The 19,902-nt window shown below is 33.6% G+C and overlaps 1 protein-coding gene across 6 annotated transcripts in view; it reads left to right on the forward strand.

The window, feature by feature from the left end:
* ZNF280D (zinc finger protein 280D) overlaps positions 1-19,902 on the forward strand; it is a 144,951-nt gene that overhangs the window by 112,709 nt on the left and 12,340 nt on the right. Inside the window, exon 21 of one of the 6 annotated variants that reach the window (XM_047862345.1) lies at positions 11,587-13,979. The exons of the other annotated variants lie outside the window; for them this stretch is intronic. Within the exon in view, the coding sequence (XP_047718301.1) occupies positions 11,587-11,613 (27 nt within the window). The 3' untranslated portion in view covers positions 11,614-13,979. Of the gene's footprint in view, positions 1-11,586; positions 13,980-19,902 lie in introns of those variants that run through there. 6 annotated transcript variants of the gene reach the window in all.

Here is a 19,902-nt window from a genome sequence, read left to right on the forward strand (position 1 = left end):
CCTGAAATCAGTAAAACCTCAAAGATTTGACACTTTGGAATACTAATCTTTCCAGATGATTATATTTTCTGGGATTTTTTAAAAGACTTAACTAGTTTTTAAAATAGAAATATTTTATGTTTTAGCTACTTATTAAATGTGTTTTACCTATCTTAAACTGGTACTCTTAATATAACACTCAGGATTATCATATAAATGTTATTTACTAGGCAGTCTACTGGATGTGTATAGAAATAGTTTTGCCCAAGTACTTGTTCTTTTGATGTCATTATTTTTAATATTACAAAATATTACATGTCTCCTTCTGAGTGTGATGAAGTGAGGCAGGTTCAGCATTTATGTTTGGAACAGCATTTCTTGTCTTGTAGAGTTAGTGAGACCTAGACAGAATTAGCTGCCTTCTTCCAAGCAGCTTTCTTTTACACCACAGAAAGTTTCCTTCTGTTTGAAACGTTTTTAACTACAAATAAGTTTCATAGAAATGGGATTTTTTTGATTATATGATTATTCTTGAGTGAGTTTTGGTAGTTGTAGTTTTTAATGTTGAATTTATCTGTGTAGAGTTGTTTGTACTATTTCCTTATTCTTTGAATGTCTGTAAGGTCTGCAGTGATAATCCTCTTGTTCATTCCTGATGTTAATAGTTTGTGAGTTATTTTTTTTCTATTATTGCCATATATTTTACTTTTATATAGGTTATAAAGACAAAGTACAGTGTTACTGTTTTTGTTTTAGATAGTTATTTTTTTAGAGCAGTTAAAAATTCTAAAAAAAAGTTTCATATTCACCGCTGTTTTTACCATGCCCAATGCTCGTTGTTTCTTTGTTAGCTCCCCATTTCTGTCTAGTATCACATTCTTTTTGCATAAACAACTTCCTTTGATATATTTTATGTTGCAGATCTACTGGTAATTAATTCTTCTGTGCTTTTTTCATTTAAAAATATCTGTATTTTTCATTTTTGAAAGATATTTTTTGGTGAGTGTAGAATCATTTTATTATCTCTTGGTTTACATATTTTCTGACAGAATGTCTTACTGAATTTTGATCTTTTATATATATATATGTATATGTATATATATGCATATATATGTGTATATATATGTATATATGTATATATATGCATATATATGTATATGTATATGTATATATATGTATATATGTATATGTATATATGTATATATGTATATATGTATATATACCCATATATATGTGTATATATGTATATATACGCGTATGTGTATATATATGTATATATGCGTATATATGTGTATATATATGTATATATACGCATATATATGTGTGTGTGTGTGTGTGTATATATATATATATATATATATAAATTTTTTGGTTATCCTTAAGATTTTATCTTTATTTTATCTATAGTTCTCATCAGTTTGAGCATGATGTATCTTATTCTGGATCGTACATATGTTTATTTATGTTTATCTAGCTGTTTATTTATTTGGGACATTTACCCTGATTGGTGTTCTCTGAGCTGTCCTGAATCTTCTACTTTTGGGGTTTCAATTTCCTCTGAGCTGTCCTGTATCTTCTACTTCAGTTTCCTAAATACTATACCATTTGATGTTTGTCCCTGTTCTTAGATGCCTTGTTTTAGTCTCCACCCTACCTCACACACACTTTTTTTGTGTTTTAGTGTGGGTAGTTTCTACCTATTGACCTTTATTCAGTTTCACTGATTCACTTTTTCAGTGTATCAGGTCTGCTGATGAGCTCATCAAAGGTATTTTTCATCCCTGTCATTTGTTGTTGTAGTTGTTGTTTTCCTAGCATTTGCATTGATTTTTGCAGTTTCTGACCCTCTGCTAAAATTCCCATTCTGGTCATGCGTGTTGTCCTCCTTTTTTACCAAAGGATTTAACATATTAATAATAATTTAAAATTTTCTGTCTGATAGTTCCAATAGCTGGGTCATTTATAAGTCTGGTTCTACTGATTGCTTTGTCTCCTTACAGTCCATTTTTTCCCATTGCTTTTTTTTGGTGTTATATCATGTTTGGTTAAAAGCAAGAAATTATATCTAGGACTAAGATAAATAGTGTATATATATCTGCAAATAGGTGTACCTTTTCTTATGTTAAGTCATTACTATGGAATTTTGTTTCACTTAATAGTGAGTTGAACTGGGTTGTAGCTTTCTTGTTGCCATGGTTACCCTTAACATACTACAGGTTCAATTCCTCTGGTATTTCTTTGTGCTGAGGGTGGGAGTTATATCACTGGAGGTTTTTTCCCTCAATATCCTTGTTTCACACTCAGCTTTAGTCCTTGTGACACTGAGTCTTAGAGGGTGTGTCTTTCTCTCTCTACCCTGTTGCCTTTTTTTCAGCAGTAGTGCTGTTGTTTGTTATTTGGTGTTTGCTAGCCTGGAGGTGGGTGGTGGGACGTGGGGTGATGTTCTGTATTCTGGTTTGCCTCACTCTTAAGATGGCTGTATTCTGGGTCTTGAGATTAGGAATTTTTTCTTCCATCCCCTAGCCACAGTTGGTCTCTGTGCCGTGGGGACAACAGAGTTTTCCCATCTTCTTTCCAGTATGTAGAGGCATGAAGAAAATTTATGAATCCATATGAATATGAATCCATATTTTCATCACGTCATCTACTGATTCTTTTCTGATACACTCATACTTGACTAGAATAAATCTTTGAACTCTTACTTTCCTTTGATTGCCCTGTTTCATCTGTGTCAAATGAAACCAGCCTTTTATACATAATCCAGATTTCTTAAATTTACTTTTTGTTAAAAGAAAAAAACCTTATACTAAAAATTCAGCAAGCCATCATCAGCGTTAAAGGCAGTCATATTGAATGGAAGGCTACATAGAACAATCTTGGTCCAGGTATGTCTTTCAAGTATAATGTGATGTGGATAGTTCTTTGAATAGATGCAAGTATTTATTTTAGGTACACCTGTGATAGGATGGATAGGTTGAATTAATCTTCAAGATTTTGATTAGATGGTGTTATCATGCCCAGATAATATTTTCCTGGTATCACTCTTTTTCATTCTGTAGTTTTACATTTTCTCTTTGAAAGTTAGTTCCTTTCCTATACTAGATTATAGTTGGAATTATGATTTAGTGGCTTCTAACATAGCCTCTGTTACACAACTATTTGTATTCTGTATGCTCAACAGTCTACTGCTATTGTTCTATAACTGTATGTATACCATGAATCTTCCCCTCCAATTTGAGGGTTAGTGGAGTTTCATTATAATGTAGGTAGGGAGTAAGAAGAATCAGGTAGAGATGCCTTTTTTTTCTAAGTTTTTATTTAAATTCCCGTTAGTTAACATATAGTATAATATTAGTTTCAGGTGTACAATATACTGATTCAACACTTCATACCACAACCAGTGATCATCACAGCAAGTGCACTCACTCCCTGTTCCCCATCACCTATTTTACCCATCCCCTCCACCTCCCTTCTGGTAACCATCAATTTGTTCTCTGTCATTAAGAGTCTGTTTCTTGGTTTGCATATCTCTTCGTTTTCACTTTGCTCATTTCTTTTGTTTCCTAAATTCCATATATGAGTGAAATCATATTGTGTTGTCTTTCTCTGACTGACTTATTTCGCTTAGCATAATATTCTCTAGCTGTGTCCATGCCATTGCAAATGACAAGAGTTCCATTCTTTTTTTATGGCTGAGTAATACTACATCTTCTTTAAACATTCATCAGCTGATGGACATTTGGGCTGTTTCCATAATTTGGCTATTGTAGATAATGTAGATAATAACCCCAATCTCAAGATTGGGGTACATGTATCCCTTTGAATTAGTATTTTGTATTCTTTGGTAAATACCTAGCAGTGCAATTGCTGGATGGTAGGGTAGTTCTGTTTTTAACTTTTTGAGAAACCTCCACACTGTTTTCCACAGTGGTTGCACCAGTTTGCATTTTCGTCAATAGTGCAAGCCACATCTTCTCTAACACCTCATTTCTTGTGTTGTTGATTTTAGCCATTCTGACAGATATGCAGTGATACCTCATTGTAGTTTTGTTTTGTATTTCCCTGATGATCAGTGAGGTTGAGCATCTTTTCATGTGTCTGTTGGCCATCTGTATGTCTTCTTTGGAAAAATATTTATTCATGTCTTCTGCTCATTTTTGAATTGGGTGATTTGTTTTTTGGGTGTTAAGTTTTATAAGTTCTTTATAGATTTTGGATCCTAACCCTTTATTGGCTATGTCATTTGAAAATATCTTCTCCCATTCTGTAGGTTGTCTTTTAGTTTTGTTGATTGTTTCCTTAGCTGTACAGAAGATTTTTATTTTGATGAAGTCCCAGTAGTTTATTTTTGCTTTTGTTTCCCTTGCCTCAGGAGATCAATCTAGAAAGAAGTTGCTAAGGCTGATGTCAAAGAGGTTACTGCCTGTGTTCATGAGAATTTTTATTTTTTCCTGTATCACATAAAGTCTTTCATCCATTTTGAATTTATTTTTGTTTATGGTGTTTCTTAAGAAAGTTGTCCAGGTTCATTTTTTTCCATGTTGCTGTCCAGTTTTTCCAGCACCATTTGTTGAAGGGACTTTTTCCCATTGATTATTCTTTCCTGCTTTGTTGAAGATTAATTAACCATATAGTTGTGGGTTCGTTTCTGGGTTCTCTGTTCTATTCCACTGATCTATGTGTTTGTTTTTGTGCCAGTACCATATTGTCTTGGTCACTACAGCTTTATAATATAACTGGAAATCTGGAATTGTGATGCTTACAGCTTTGCTTTTCTTTTTAGGATTGCTTTGGCTATTCAGCATCTTTTGTGGTTCCATTCAAATTTTAGGATTGTTTGTTCTAGCTCTGTGAAAAATGCTGTTGGTATTTTATTAGAGATTGCACTAAATGTGTAGATTGCTTTGGGTAGTATTGACATTTTAACAGTATTTGTTCTTCCAATCCATGAGCATGGAATGTCTCTCCTTGTGTTTTTGTCATCTTCAGTTTCTTTAATCAGCATTTTATAGTTTTCAGAGGACAGGTTTTTCACCTCTTTGGTTAGTTTTATTTCTAGGTATGTTATTATTTTGGGTGCAATTGTAAATGAGATTGATTCCTTAATTTCTCCTTGTGCTGTTTCATTGTTATGTATAGAAACACGTCAGATTTCTGTGTGCGGTGCCTGGGTGGCTCCGTGGGTTAAGCATCTGACTCTTGATTTCAGCTCAGGTCATGATCTCATGGTTTGTGGGATTGAGCTCCCACTGTCAGCATGGAGCCTGCTTGGGATTCTCTCTCTCCCTCTCTCTCTCTGCTCCTCCTCCACTCGCATGCTCTCTCTCAAAATAAATAAATAAATAAATTAATTAATTAATTAATAAACACTAAAAAAAGGAAATGCAACAGATTTTTGCACATTAATCCTGAAATTTTACTGAATTCATGTATCAGTTCTAGCAATTTTTTAGTGTAGTCTTATGGATTTTCTATATAGAGTATAGAGTGTATATTTTCTATATGGATACTCTATATAGAGTATCATGTCATCTGCAAATAAAGAAAGGTTGAATTTTTTTTTGCTAATTTGGATGCCTTTTATTTCCTTTTGTCATCTGCTGAGTGTAGGATTTCCAGTACTGTTAAATAGTAATGGTGAGAGTGAACATCCCTGTCTTATTCCTGACTATAGAGGAAAAGCTCAGTTTTTCCCTGTTCAGTATGATATTAGTTGTGTTTTTCATATATGGAATTTATGTTGATATGAAGTTTATTATGATTATGTTTATAATTATTATTATTATTATGTATCACATTGATTGATTTGTAAATATTGAGCCACCTTGCAATCCAGGAATAAATCCTCCTTGATCGTGGTGAATGTGTTTTTAAATGTATTGTTAGATTCAGTTTTTTAGTATTTTATTGAGAATTTTTGCATTCGTGTTTGTCGGGGTATTGGCCTTTAGCTCTCTTTTTTAGTGGAGTCTTTGTCTGGATTTGTTATCCGGGTAATTCTGGCCTCATACAATAGATTTGGAAGCTTTCCTTCCTTTCCCATTTTTTGGAATAGTTTGAGCACAGTAGGTATCAGCTCTTCTTTAAATGTTTGGTAGAATTCTCCTGTGAAGCCATTGAGTCCTGAACTTTTGTTTGTTGGGAATTTTTTGATTACTGATTCAACTTCTTTCCTGGTTATTGTTCTGTTCAAGTTTTCTATTTCTTCCTGTTTCAGTTTTAGTAGTTTATATGTTTCTAGGACTTTATCCATTTCTTCCAGGTTGTCTAGTTGTTGGTGTATAGTTTTTCATAATATTCTCTTATAATTGTTTGTATTTCTGTGGTGTTGGTTATTATTTCTCCTCTTTCATTTGTGATTTTATTTATTTGGATCCTTTCTCTTTTCTTTTTGATAAGTCTGGCTAGAGGTTTATCAATTTTATTGATTTTTTTTCAAAGAACTGGCTCCTGGTTTCATTGATGTATTGTATTGTTTTTTTAGTTTATCATTTCTGCTCTAATCTTTATTATTTCCTTCTTTCTGTTGGCTTTAGGCTTTATTTATTCTTCTTTTTCTAACTCCTTTAGGTGTAATATTAGTTTGTTTATTTGAGGTATTTTTGATTCTGAAGGTAGGTCTCTATTGCTATATACTTCCCTCTTATCATAGCTTTTGTTGCATCCCAAAGGTTTTAGACCATTGTTTTCATTTTCATTTTTTCCCATGTATTATTTTTATTTCTTCTTTGATTTCCTTGTTGACTCATTTGTTGTTTAGTAACAGGTTGTTTAACTTCCATGTATTTGTGGTCTTTCCAAATTTTTTCGTGTGGTTGATTTCAAGTTTCATAGCATTGTGGTCAGAAAATATGCATGACATGATCTCAGTCTTTTTGTGCTTGTTGAGGCCTGATTTGTTATCTAGTCTGTGATCTGTTTTAGAGAATTGCCCATGTGCACTTGAAAAGAATGTGTATTCTGCTTTAGGATGCAATGTTGTGAATATATCTCTTAAGTCCATATGGTCCAGTGTGTCATTCAAAGTCATTGTTTCCTTGTTGATTTTCTGCTTACATGACCTGTCCATTGTTGTAAGTGGGATGTTTATGTCTACTACTATTATTGTATTATTATTAATTAGTTCCTTTATAGTTTGTTATTAATTGTTTTATATATTTGGATGCTTCCATGTTGGGTGCATTAATATTTACAATTGTTAGATCTCCTTTTTGGATTATCCACTTTATTATGATGTAGTGTCTTCTTCATCATTTGTTAAAGTCTTTGGTTTGAAGTCTTGTTCATCCAATATAAGTATTGCTACTCCAGCTTCCTTTTGACATCCATTTGTGTGATAAGTGTTTCTCCATCCTCTCACTTTAAATTTGCAGGTGTCTTTAGGTCTAAAATGAGTCTCGCAGGCAGCATATGGATGGGTCTTGTTTATCCATTCTGACACACTATGTCTTTTGATTGGAGGATTTTGTCCATTTACATTCAGAGTAATTATGGTAACTGTGTATTTAGTCCTGATTTATTACTTGTTTTGTTATTGTTTCTGGAGATTTTCTCTGTTCCTTTCTTGCCTTTGTCATTTTTGGTCTTTCCTTTCCACTCAAAGAGTCCCCTTTAATATTTCTTGCAGGGCTGTGGGGCCATGTTAGTGGTCACGAACTGCTTCAGTTTTTGTTTACCTAGGAAACTCTATCTCTCCTTCCATTCTGAATGATAGCCTTGCTGGATAGAGTATTCTTGGCTGCACATTTTTCCCATTTATCACTTTGAATATATCATGCCACTCCTTCTGGCTTGCCAAATTTCTGTTGAGAAATCTCCAGCTAACCTATGGGTCTTCTCTTGTAAGTCAAGGACTTCTTTTGTCTTGCTGCTCTTAAGATTTTTTTTCTTTATCACTGTATTTTGCAAATGTAGTTACAATATGTGTTGGTGTTGCCTGCTTTTGTTGATTTTGATGGGATTTCTCTGTGCCTCCTTGATCTGGATGTCTATTTCTTTCCCAGATTAAGGAAGTTTTCAGCTATCATTTCCTGAAATAAATTTTGTGCCCCCTTCACTCTCTTTCCTTCTTCTGGAACTCCTATAATATGAATATTATTATGTTTATGGAGTCACTGAGTTCCCTAAGTCTATTCTCATGTTCCATAATTCTTTCTCTTTTTTGTTCAGCTTCATTATTTTTCCATTATTTTGTCTTCCATATCACTAATTTGTTCCTCTGCTTATTCCAGCCTGCTGTTCCTTGCATCAAGCCTGTTTCTAATGTCATTAATTGCACTCTACATCTCTGATTGTTTTTTTTAACTTTTTTATCTCTGTGGTATGAGTCATCCTGATGTCTTCTATTTTCTCAATTCCAGTGAGTGATCATTATGATTGTTGCTTTAAATTCTCCATCAGGCATGTTACTTATAGCTCTTTCACTTAACTCTGGCTGTGACCTTATCTTGTTCTTTCATTTGGGATAAATTCCTCTGTCTTGACATTTTATCTGATTCTCCTGGTATGTAATTTTCTATTGTTTGTAATCATTAACTTTTTCTATTTTTTATATGAATGTTTATGTACACCTATTTGGTTGTTATATATTTTAATTTATATAAATTAATTAAATGTTGGGGTGCCCGGGTGGCTCAGTTGGTTAAGCATCCGACTTCAGCTCAGGTCATGATCTCACGGTTTGTGAGTTCGAGCCCCACGTTGGGCTCTGTGCTGACAGCTCAGAGCCTGCAGCCTGCTTCGGATTCTGTGTCCCCCTCTCTCTGCCCTTCCCCCACTCCCAGTCTGTCTCTCTCTCAAAAATAAATAAACATTTAAAAAATTGATTAAATAAATGTTTGTTATGTTTACCTGAATGTACTAATTAAAATAAATATATTTAAAATGTATACCAAAAATTTCTTAAAACAAATATGGCACCTAAAAAGTCAAGTGGTGCATAGGGAAAAACACATACACAACTTGATCAGAATTATAGGGCATTGTAACAAGTTAGGGTGGAAAAACACAATATTCCAGTGGCTGAAAATTATAGTCTTTAATGTTGATTGATACTATTAGAATAGAATTACTATGAAATTCAGAGTTAAATAAAGACTTTTCTTTGAAATGCGAGGAAAAGATAAAGAAAATGAAATGTTGGAAGTCTCAGAAGCTAGATTTCTTAAGCATCATCAAGAAAATAAGAAGATGCCTTTTGAAATAAATTTATTAATTCTTCATTGTCGCCACATATTTCTAATAAAATCAAAATGCTTTTAATAGAGCCTGGGCCTATTCAACATGCAGATTTTGGAGTATCTGTTTTACATCATGAGCAACAATTTTCAAAAGTTGGATCTTTTTTTCTCTTTTCTTTTTAATGTTTATTTATTTATTTTGAAAGAGTGAGTGAGAGCATGAGTGAGGGAGGTGCAGGGAGGGAGAGAGAGAATCCCAAGCAGGCTCTGTGCTGTCAGCACAGGGCCCACTGCAGGGCTCAATCTCACAAACCATGAGATCATGACCTGAGCTGAAATCAAGAGTCATGCTTAACCGACTGAGCTACCCAGGTGTCTCACAACAGAATTAAATTTTTGTAACCAAAAAAATGCTTTCAAATTTTTCTAAAATTTGAAAAAGAATTTGTGATCACAAAAATTCCATGTTTAATCTTGATGCTTTTAAAATGTTAGTATTTTTTTCAGTTTATTTATTAAAGAGAGAATGAGAGAGAGAGAGAGAGAGAGAGTACACATATGAGCAGGGGAGAGGGAGAGAAAATCCCAAACATGCTCTACCCCGTCATTGCATAGCCTGACCTGGGGCTCAATCTCATGTCCTGTGAGATCATGACCTGAGCCAAAACCAAGAGTCAGATGCTTAACCAACTGAACCACCCAGCTTCCCCTTAAAAATGGAAGTATTTTTAAACATATATTCACTGATAGTTTAATAGATGATGCTTTACGGAATGTGTTAAAATATGTGTCCGTGATTTTAAATGTATGTTTTGTGCAAAAATTATTTATTTCTTAGATGGGCATAGGAAACTCTTGGAAGTCCAAATGCTGGAATGTTTATAAATCACTTGAACTTACAGGAACTCCTCATCATATAACTAATCATTAAAAGGCTTCTATGCTTTATTTGTCTAGTAAAATTTTAAAAAACGTATAATGCTGTTAGCAAATCATGTTAAATCTGAATACCATGAAGAATAAAAAAAAGCAAAATGTTTCCTTGCTCTTTGGAAACCAGATATACTCCATTATGAATGAATGTGCCTGATTTTTTACATTAAGAATAATGTCATTTAAAGAGGAGAGTTTTATTTGACTTGATTGAAACAAAAGGAAAAACTGGACAATTATATCTTTAAAAAACTTTTCATTTTAAAGAAAAACTCAATATGGTCTAGCTTATGAAATTATCAATAAGTTAAAAGAGATCATATTTATATAAAAATTGTCCTGGCCAGGTATATGATAATGGAGCAGGTATGTCAGATGTATACAAGGGTATACAATCCAATATTTCTTCTCCAAAATAATTATGCCAAATTTGTGCCTTGCTCAGCTCATAATCATGATTTGATATAATAGTACAGCATCTATGAATTCAAATATGATTATCTTTTTCAGTATTGTAGAAAGGATATATTTTGGGAGTTGGTTAATTCAACAAGCAGATGGAATATTCTTGACTATTCTAAATACAAATTAAAATCACATACAGATATGTGATAGGCATTAAGATTAAATGCAATTGAGATATTTTGTATACAAATTAAAGATTTTGATCAAGTATGAAAAGATATAATATCAAATGTCAAAATTATGTTGAACTCAAAAGCATCTTGATACAAATATATTACAGATTTTTACACAACTTATCAGTATGATATTTTGAACAAAGTGGCAAGATATAATAGAACTCTACAATCAGAAAAATCACCATAAATAAAACTGCATGCTTAATAAAAGGCTTGTGCCTTTGCTAACAACAAATGAAAGAAAGTAATTTGACAAGTGTGTTCATTGAATATAAAACATAAGCAAGAAATGTGAATATTCACATGAATTTGAAAATTAGACAAAAAGAAAAGAAATTAGAAATGCATGAATCAATGATTGAGGGTATTTATAATTATAGAGAAAGTGCTTATCAAATAGACATTAAGATTATAAATGTGCTAACTTCATATTTGAAATATATATATGAAAAATTAAGGTATCTTCAGAATTTAGAATTTTTAAAACCAGAAAAAAATTATTTTCTATAAATTACATTGATTTACACAAAGCAGCCACTGACTCTGTTCTCAAATATCCTGACAATTTAAGTTCTATCAAAATTTCATGTAGAATAGTTTGTTACAATATCAATAAATTATAAAATTGGGAATTGTAGTCAGGTCCTCTAAAATTGTTAGCAATGCTAACCATCATCAGAGCTTTCAGCAAGTAATAATATTTTTGCGAGTGAAGGGTGTTCCTTCAATTGTAATGGCTACCGACTGATCAATAGAACTTCTTTCAAAGTTGGAGTCACTCCTCTCAAACCCTGCCACTGCTTTATCAATGAAGTTTATGTAATATTCTAAATCTTTTGTTGTCATTTCAACAGTCTTTACAGCATCTTCACCAGGAATAGATTCCATCTCAAGAAACTACTTTTTTGTTCATCCATAAGAACCAACTCCTCAACCATTAGTTTTATCATGAGATTATACCAATTCAGTCACATCTTCAGGCTCTACTTCTAACTCTAGTTCTCTTGCTGTTTCCACTACATCTGCAGTTACTTCTTCCACTGAAGTCTTAAACCCCTCAGTCAGCTGTCAGGGTTGGAATCAACTTCTTCCAAACTCCAGTTCATGTTGATGTTTTGAACTCTTCCTATGAATCATGAATGTTCTTAATGGCATCTAGACTGATGAATTCTTTCCAAAAAGTTTTCAGTTGACTTTGCATAGATCCATCAGAGGAATCACTATCTATGGCAGCAATAACCTTATGAAATGTATTTCTTAAATAATAAGACTTGAAATTTGAAATTACTCTTTGGTCCATGACTGTAGGATCAATGCTGTGTTAGCAAGCATGAAAAACATCATTAATCTTATTGTACATCTCCATTAGAGCTCTTGGGTGACTGGGTGTCTTGTCAATGAGCAGTAACATTTTGAAAGGAATCTTTTTTTCCTGAACAGTAGGTTGCAACAGTGGGCTCAAAACATAGATTCATATCTGTAGTAAACAGATATACTGTCATCCAGGCTTGGATTATGCCACAGCTGCCATAAATCTTTAATTTGTAAAATAAAATGCATATCTGTGAAATGCATGTAATAAAATGAATATGTCTGTATTTTGCAATTCCTGAGTCTGTTGAATGCCTGCAACTTCCAGGGGAAGACTTGGTTGGTAAATTGTAATTACTATTGGTTAATTTAAGCATTCAACACAGTCGCAGTTACCACCCCCCCCCACCCTCAGCCACATAGCAAGCAGCTGTGCACATGTACCTAGAACAGCTTGCGCAAAGCTTATGAGACCAGAGTGGCCAAAAAAGATACCGCCCTCCAAATATTGAGGAGCTGTGCTGTTATCACTGATTGATACTTCTTATCACAGCATTGCACAGAAGTGGGCACATTGTTGTTAAAACCTCTCCTCATTGTTGCAAGCCCCTCCCCTTATAACTGATGTGACTTCCAGGGGATTTAAAGGTACAGTGCCCTTTTTCCCCCCTTAGTTTTTTGCTTTTTCCCCATTCAGGAGCCTGACATTAAAGATTAGGACATTCAAAAACAATCACATATATGGGTAAAATTAGAAAGTGATTGTACATGCCCGGAGAAAGGCTCAACATAGACCTAAGAAGACCTTAAGTTTACATCTCATGTTGATCCTGGAACAGAGACAGCCTACAACAATCAAAAGAAACAAAAACAATAGCAAAAACATCAGAGACTGGGAAGGGGGAGAATCTGATTTCCAAAGTTACTACATTATTAGTTTCAAATGTTCATTGTACAATAAAAAAAAAATTACAAGGCATACATAGAAATAGGCAAGTATGGCCCATTCAGAGGGCCCATTCAGAGGAAAAAAGTCAATAGAAACTGGTCCTGAAAAAGACGTAATGGCAGATATCCTAGACAAAGACTTTGAAACAACTATTTTAAAGATGCCCAAAGAACAGAAGGAATGTGGGGAAAGTCAAGGAAACAGTATGTTAACAAAATGTTAGAGTGAAAACCTGAAAAGGTAAAAATACATTCTGGGGCTGAAAAGTTCATTAACTGAATGTGAAAAGTTCACTAGAGGGATTCAAAAGCAGATCTGAGCAGACAGAAGAAAGAATCAGAAAACTTGGAAGACAGGACATGGAAAGTATTGAGTTTGAGGAACAGAAAGGAAACATATTGAGGAAAAGTGAACAGAGCCTGAGGCAGCTGGTGCCCACCATTATGCAGACAAATATACATATCATGGGAGTTCCAGAGAACATTTGACAGAAACAAAGAGAGAATATTTGAAGGAATAATGATAAAAAAAACTTCCCAAATTTGATGAAACACATGAATGTAAACATCAGGAAGCACAGTGAATTCCAAGTAAGATGAACTCAAAGAGACCCACACTGAGGACACATTATAATCAAACTCTCAAAGGACAAAGAATCTTGAAAGCAAGAGAAAAGCAAATCATCACATCTAGGGGACCCACAAAGATTATCAAAAGATTTCTCATCAGAAACTTTGGAGGCCAAAAGGCTGTGGACCAATGTATTCATAGTGCTAAAAGAAAAAAACTCAGTCGATAATTTTATATCCATTAAAACTATCCTTCAAAAGTGAGATATTCTGACATAAAACCTAAAAGAGTTTGTGGCAGCTACATCTGTCCTGCAAGAAATGCTCAAGGGAGTCGTTGTAAGGTGAGATTGAAGGACACTACGTGGTAACTCAAGGATGTGCAGAGAAATAAATATCTAAATAAAGGTAAGTACATGGGGAATTATAAAAACTAATAGTATTGTAACAATACTTTGTAATTGTTTTTTGTTTTCTATGTGAATTAAGAGATAAATTCATTAAAAAAAAATATTAGTGTATATGCTAGTATTACTGTAACTTTGGTTTCTAACTCCAAATTTGTTTTCTATGTGACTTAAGCACATTTAAAATAATTATTAGTTTATGTCTGGGTACACAGTTTATAAAGATGTGATTTTGTTACAACAGCCAAAAAGCATGGGACAAGGGGGGCAGAGAGGGAAATGGAGCTGTAAAGGAGCACAGAGTTTTTGTATGTTATTGAAGTTAAGCTGGTATAAAATCAAATTAGAGGGTGACAATCTTAGAATGTTAAATGTAATTCCCATGGTAAGCACACATACACACACACAAATAACTATACACAAAGGAAATGAGAAAGGAATTTATTTATTTTAATTTTTTTCAAATTATTATTTTTTTTTGTTTATTTTTGACAGAGAGAGAGAGACAGAGAGTGAGCAGGGGAGGGGCAGAGAGAGCGGGAGACACAGAATCTGAAACCGGCTCCAGGCTCTGAGCTGTCAGCACAGAGCCCGATGTGGGGCTTGAACTCACAGACCGCGAGATCATGACCTGAGCCAAGTCGGACGCTCAACCGACTGAGCCACCCAGGCGCCCCTCAATTTTTATTTTTGAGAAACAGAGCAGAGCATGAGTATGGAAGGGGCAGAGAGAGAGGGAGACACAGAATTCAAAGCACGCTGTAGGCTCTGAGCTGTCAGCACAGAGCCTGATGTGAGGCTCAAACCCATGAACTGTGAGATCATGACCTGGGCCTAAGTTGGACGCCCAACCGACTGAGCCACCCAGGTGCCCCGAGAAAGGAATTTAAACATTTCAGCACAGTCAGCTAAACACAAAGTCAGTAGTGGAGGAAATGAGTGCCAAAGCAGTTATAAGGCATACAGAAAGCAAGTAACACAATGACAGTTATACCTCCCTCCTTATCAGTAATTAATTTAAATGTAAATGGATTAAACCGTAATCATAAGACAAATGTTGGCAGAATGGATAATAACACATGACCCAAGAGCATGCAGTCTACAGGAGACTCATATGAGATCTAAAGACAAGTTAAATGAAAGGATAAAAAGGGTATTACATGCAAATAATTACTAAAAGAGAGCACGGGTATCTTTACTAATACCAGACAAAATAGACTAAATGAAAAAAGTTTACAAGAAATAAAGAAGGACATTATGTATTAATAAAAGGTTCAATACAACAAGAAGATACAACAATTATAAATATTTATGTACCTAATGACAATTCACCAAAATATATGTAGCAAAACTAACAGAATTGAAGGGAAGAATTGACTGTTCTACAATAATAGAGTCTTCAATACCCCACTTAAAATAATGGATAGAACAATAAGACGTAAGTAAGGAACTAGAGAACTTAAAAAGCTAACTAGATTTAGCAGACATTTAGAGCTAGATTTAGTTCTGCCCAGAAATAGAAATTAGTCAAGAAAAAGAAAAGGCAACCAAATTGGAGAAAAGGAAGTAAAATTATCCTGTTTATGTAGAAACCCTGAAGAGTCCACCAAAAAACAAATAACAAAACAAAAACCCTGTTCGAACTAATAAATGGGGGTGCCTTGGTGGCTCAGGCTGAAGGGTAACTTTAGCTCAGGTCATGATCTCATGGCTTGTGATTTCGAGCTCTGCATCGGGCTCAGTGCTGACAGCTCAGAGCCAGGAGCCTGCTTTGGATTCTGTGTCTCCCTCTCTGTGCCTCTCCTGCTTGTGCTGTGTCTCTCTCTCTCTCTCAAAAATAAATAAACATTAAAAAAACTAAAAGAAACTAAGCCAAGTAGGAGGATACAAAGTCAACAGACAAAAATCGGTTGCATTTCTATACACTAAAAGTCTGAAAAGGAAATTACCAACAGAATTCTACTTTACAATAGCATCAAAAAGGATGAAATAGTTAGGAATTAACCAAAAGGATGAAAGATTTGTAAAATAAGACTAAAAATCCTTACTGAAAGATTTTAAAGAAAACATAAATAAATGGAAACACAACCCATGTTCACAGATTGGAAGACTTAATATTGTTAAAATGTCCATACCACCCAAAGCAATGCACCAATTTATTGCAATCCCTGCAAAAGTCCCAAAGACAGTTTTTAACTTTTTCCCATCCTAAAATTTATATGGGACCTCAAATAGCTAAAACAATTTTGAAAAAGAAGAGCAAAACTGGAGGACTTACACGGATTTCAGAACTTACAGCAAAGCTACAGAAATCAAAACAGTGTGGTATTGGCATAAAGACAGACACATAGACCAGTGGACTAGAATAAAAAGCCTAGAAATAGGCCTCATATATGTAGTCAAATAATTTTTTACAAGGTAGCCATGATCAGTGGGGAAAGGACAGTCTTTTCAATAAATGGTGCTGGTAAAACTGGATATTCACATGCAAAAGAATGAGGTTGGACCCTTACCTAACACCATATACAAGCATTAACTCAAATTGGATCAAGAACCTTAATGTAAGACTGAAAACAATAACATTCTTGGAAGAAAATAGGATAGAAGTTTTATGACATTGTATTTGGCAATAATTTCTTAGTTATCACACCAAACCACACAGTCAAGAAAAAAATACACAAATTGGTCTTCCTAAAAATTTAAAAATTTTGTACATCAGTACAGTATCCACAGAATAAAAAGGCAACCCACAAAAGACAGGAAATATTTGCCAATCATATGTCTGATCCAGAATATTCAGAGAACTCCTAAAACTTAATGACAAAAAACAACCCAATTAAAAAAATGGGTAAGACTAGAACAGACTTTTCCACAAAGAAGATAGATATATAAATAGAAAAGATATGCAACACTAATTATTAGAGAAACACAAATCAAAGCTATGATGAAATATCAGCTTATACCTGTTAGGATGACTATTACTAAAAACAACACAACAACAACAAAAACAAGTGTTGATGACAATGTAGAGAAAATGGAACCCTTGTGTGCTGTTGATGGGATTGTAAAATGATACAACCAGTATGGCAATTTCTCAAAAGAAAAAATATGTATGATCTAGCAGTTCCACTTCTGAGTGTACTCAAAAGAATTGAAAGCAGAGACTAATTCAATTAGTCTGTATACCAATTTTCGTATAACATTATTCTCAGTAGCTAAAATACGGAAGTAAACCAAGTATCCGTTTATAGATGAATGGGTAGGCAAAATGTGATATATACATACAGCAGAATATTATTCAGCTCTGAAATGGAAACAAATTTTTCAATATGCTACAACATGGATGATCCTTGAATGCATTATGCTAAATGAATTAAATCAGTCACAAAAAGATAAATACAATATGATTCCCCTTTGTAAAGTACTTAGAATAGTCAAAATTATAAAGATGGAGAGTGTAGTGGTGGTTAGGGGCTGCGGGGAAGAGGAGAATGTGGAGTTAATGTTTAATAGGTATCAAGTTTTAGTTTTACAAGATAAAGGTATGGGGATGGGTGGTGTTGATAGTTGCACAACAGCATGAATGTATTTAGTATCATTGAACTGTACCCTTAAAAGTGTTTATGATGGTAAGTTTTATGTGTATTTTATCACACACACACAAAAAACAAAAAACGTGTATATAGGGGTATGTGTTTTTTCTTTTACTTCAGGTTCCAGTATGGCTTGGCATAGCACTGATCTCAGCATAGTTACATCACAGCTTTTGAGACCATTATGTGTGCTGATCCAGGAAGTACTATGATTTCTTTTCCTTTATTATATCCTTTCCTTTTACTTTTATGGAGTTAAACAATATATATCTTTACTCATTTGTTTTTCTATACACTTAATGCTGTTTTTTAAAAAATGTGATTTATTTGTCTAATGTTTGGAAGTATTTTTTCCAAATGTTCACACACATCACAAGAAATTGTTGGAGAGTCTGTATATCTCCTTAGATCTCCTTCAGTGTAAACTAGTTGCTCTCTGGGTCTGGTTGCATAGTTTGTTGTATCAAGATTTTGCTTTGCCACTTTGTTATGTTGGATGTCCTATTTCCTGAACTCTGAGTTCCTTTTTTTTTCCTTTTTGGTTTACTTCCTACTTTGATGAAACATGTTCTATAACACCGTCCTCAGAAGGGGTGCATCTTTTTTCACTCCTTGCATATTTAAAATTTTATTTACGTAAATGGTAGTAGTTTGGCTGAAGTACATAGAAATCATTTTTCCCATGTAATTTTGAAAGTATTGTTTTTGATAAGTCTGATGCCATTCTTGCTCCAGTTTCATTGCATTTTGGTTATTTTGTTCTTTCTGGAAACTTTAATGATTATCTTTAGTGCTTTGAAATTTCATAATATGTTCACCAGTCATCCGTTTTCCATTCATTATGGTAGGCATTTGATAAACCTTTGTAATTTGGATGTATATGTTTGGGAAAGTTTTCTTGTATTATTTATTTGGTAAATTTTCACTTTTCTTTGTTCATTCTCTTTCTCTTTTTCTCTCTCTCAACTCCTATTGATGTGACACTGATTTCCTACTTTAACTCCTCTAATTGTATGGTATTTTCTTTCTTGCCTTCCATCTTTCTTTTTTTATACAGTCTTTTTAAAAACATTTACTGTACTTAACACATTATTTTAGTTGTCATGTATTTATTTTTGAAGAGCTCTTTAATATTTTTTTTCAGTTCTCTTCATAATTTTTGTTCTTGTTTAATGGATGTAATAACATCTGATACTTCTTTGGGGATACTAAATATAAATTATATATTTTTTCTTTTGTTCCCAGCAATGTCTCTGATGTCTCGTATCTCCTCTCTTTATTCCTTTTCTATTTGTTTTGGGATTTCTGACATTAAAGGGTATCTTCAATTGTGTGGTGATCCTTGTCTGCCCATACACACTAAAGAGTAAAGCACTACAAAGTTCTTTGAAAACTTGTTTATGAATAGGGACAGGGCTGCCTCATATGGTCATACAGGTTGTGCACTGAAGAACTCCAGGGGGTAATATTTACATACATCCCTTAGTACTTTCAAAAAGTATTGGATTTGCCATATTAGAAATTAAAAATAGGAGTTGTAAAATGTAACTTAAAAACAAAACTAATAAACCTACTATATATTCACATATAGTAACATATAAATAACACTTTTCTGAAAAATAACTATTTTCTGAAACATGAGATATTTAGTTAGAAGACTTGGTATTGTTTTATACTTTTGCATAACTAATGTCTGGTTAAATAGAATAAAGCTAGATTTTCATGTTTCTGCATTCAGTCTGTTATGACTTGTTATTGTGGATGAAATATATGAGGAATGTCCAGCCCTAGCCAGTACTTCAATAATCTTTTAAAATAATTGTGATTTTTTTTTTTTTGATACTCATCAAAAGTAGACAAGTAGTATTGCATTGAATATGTAAACTGCTTTGGGTAGTATTGACATTTTAACAATATTTGTTCCTCTATCCAGAAGCATGGAATATTTTTCCAAATTTTTGCGTCTTCTTCAATTTCTTTCATAAGCTTTCTGTAGCTTTCAGTGTATAGATTTATCTTTGTTAGATTTATGTATTTATCCAAGGGATGCGGGTATGCTGTTTTGAAGGGGGCACATGCACCCCAATGTTTATAGTAGCACTATCAACAATAGCCAAAATATGGAAAGAGCCCAAATGTCCATCGATGGATGAATGGATAAAGATGTGATATATATATACATACACACACATACATACATACATACATACATACAGTGGAGTATTACTCAGCAATCAAAAAGAACAAAATTTTGCCATTTGCAACTACATGGATGGAACTAGAGGGTATTATGCTAAGCGAAATCAGTCAGAGAAAGACAAATATCATATGACTTCACTCA

This window comes from Prionailurus viverrinus, chromosome B3 (assembly GCF_022837055.1).
Source record: "Prionailurus viverrinus isolate Anna chromosome B3, UM_Priviv_1.0, whole genome shotgun sequence".
Classification (NCBI taxonomy): Eukaryota; Metazoa; Chordata; class Mammalia; order Carnivora; family Felidae; genus Prionailurus; species Prionailurus viverrinus.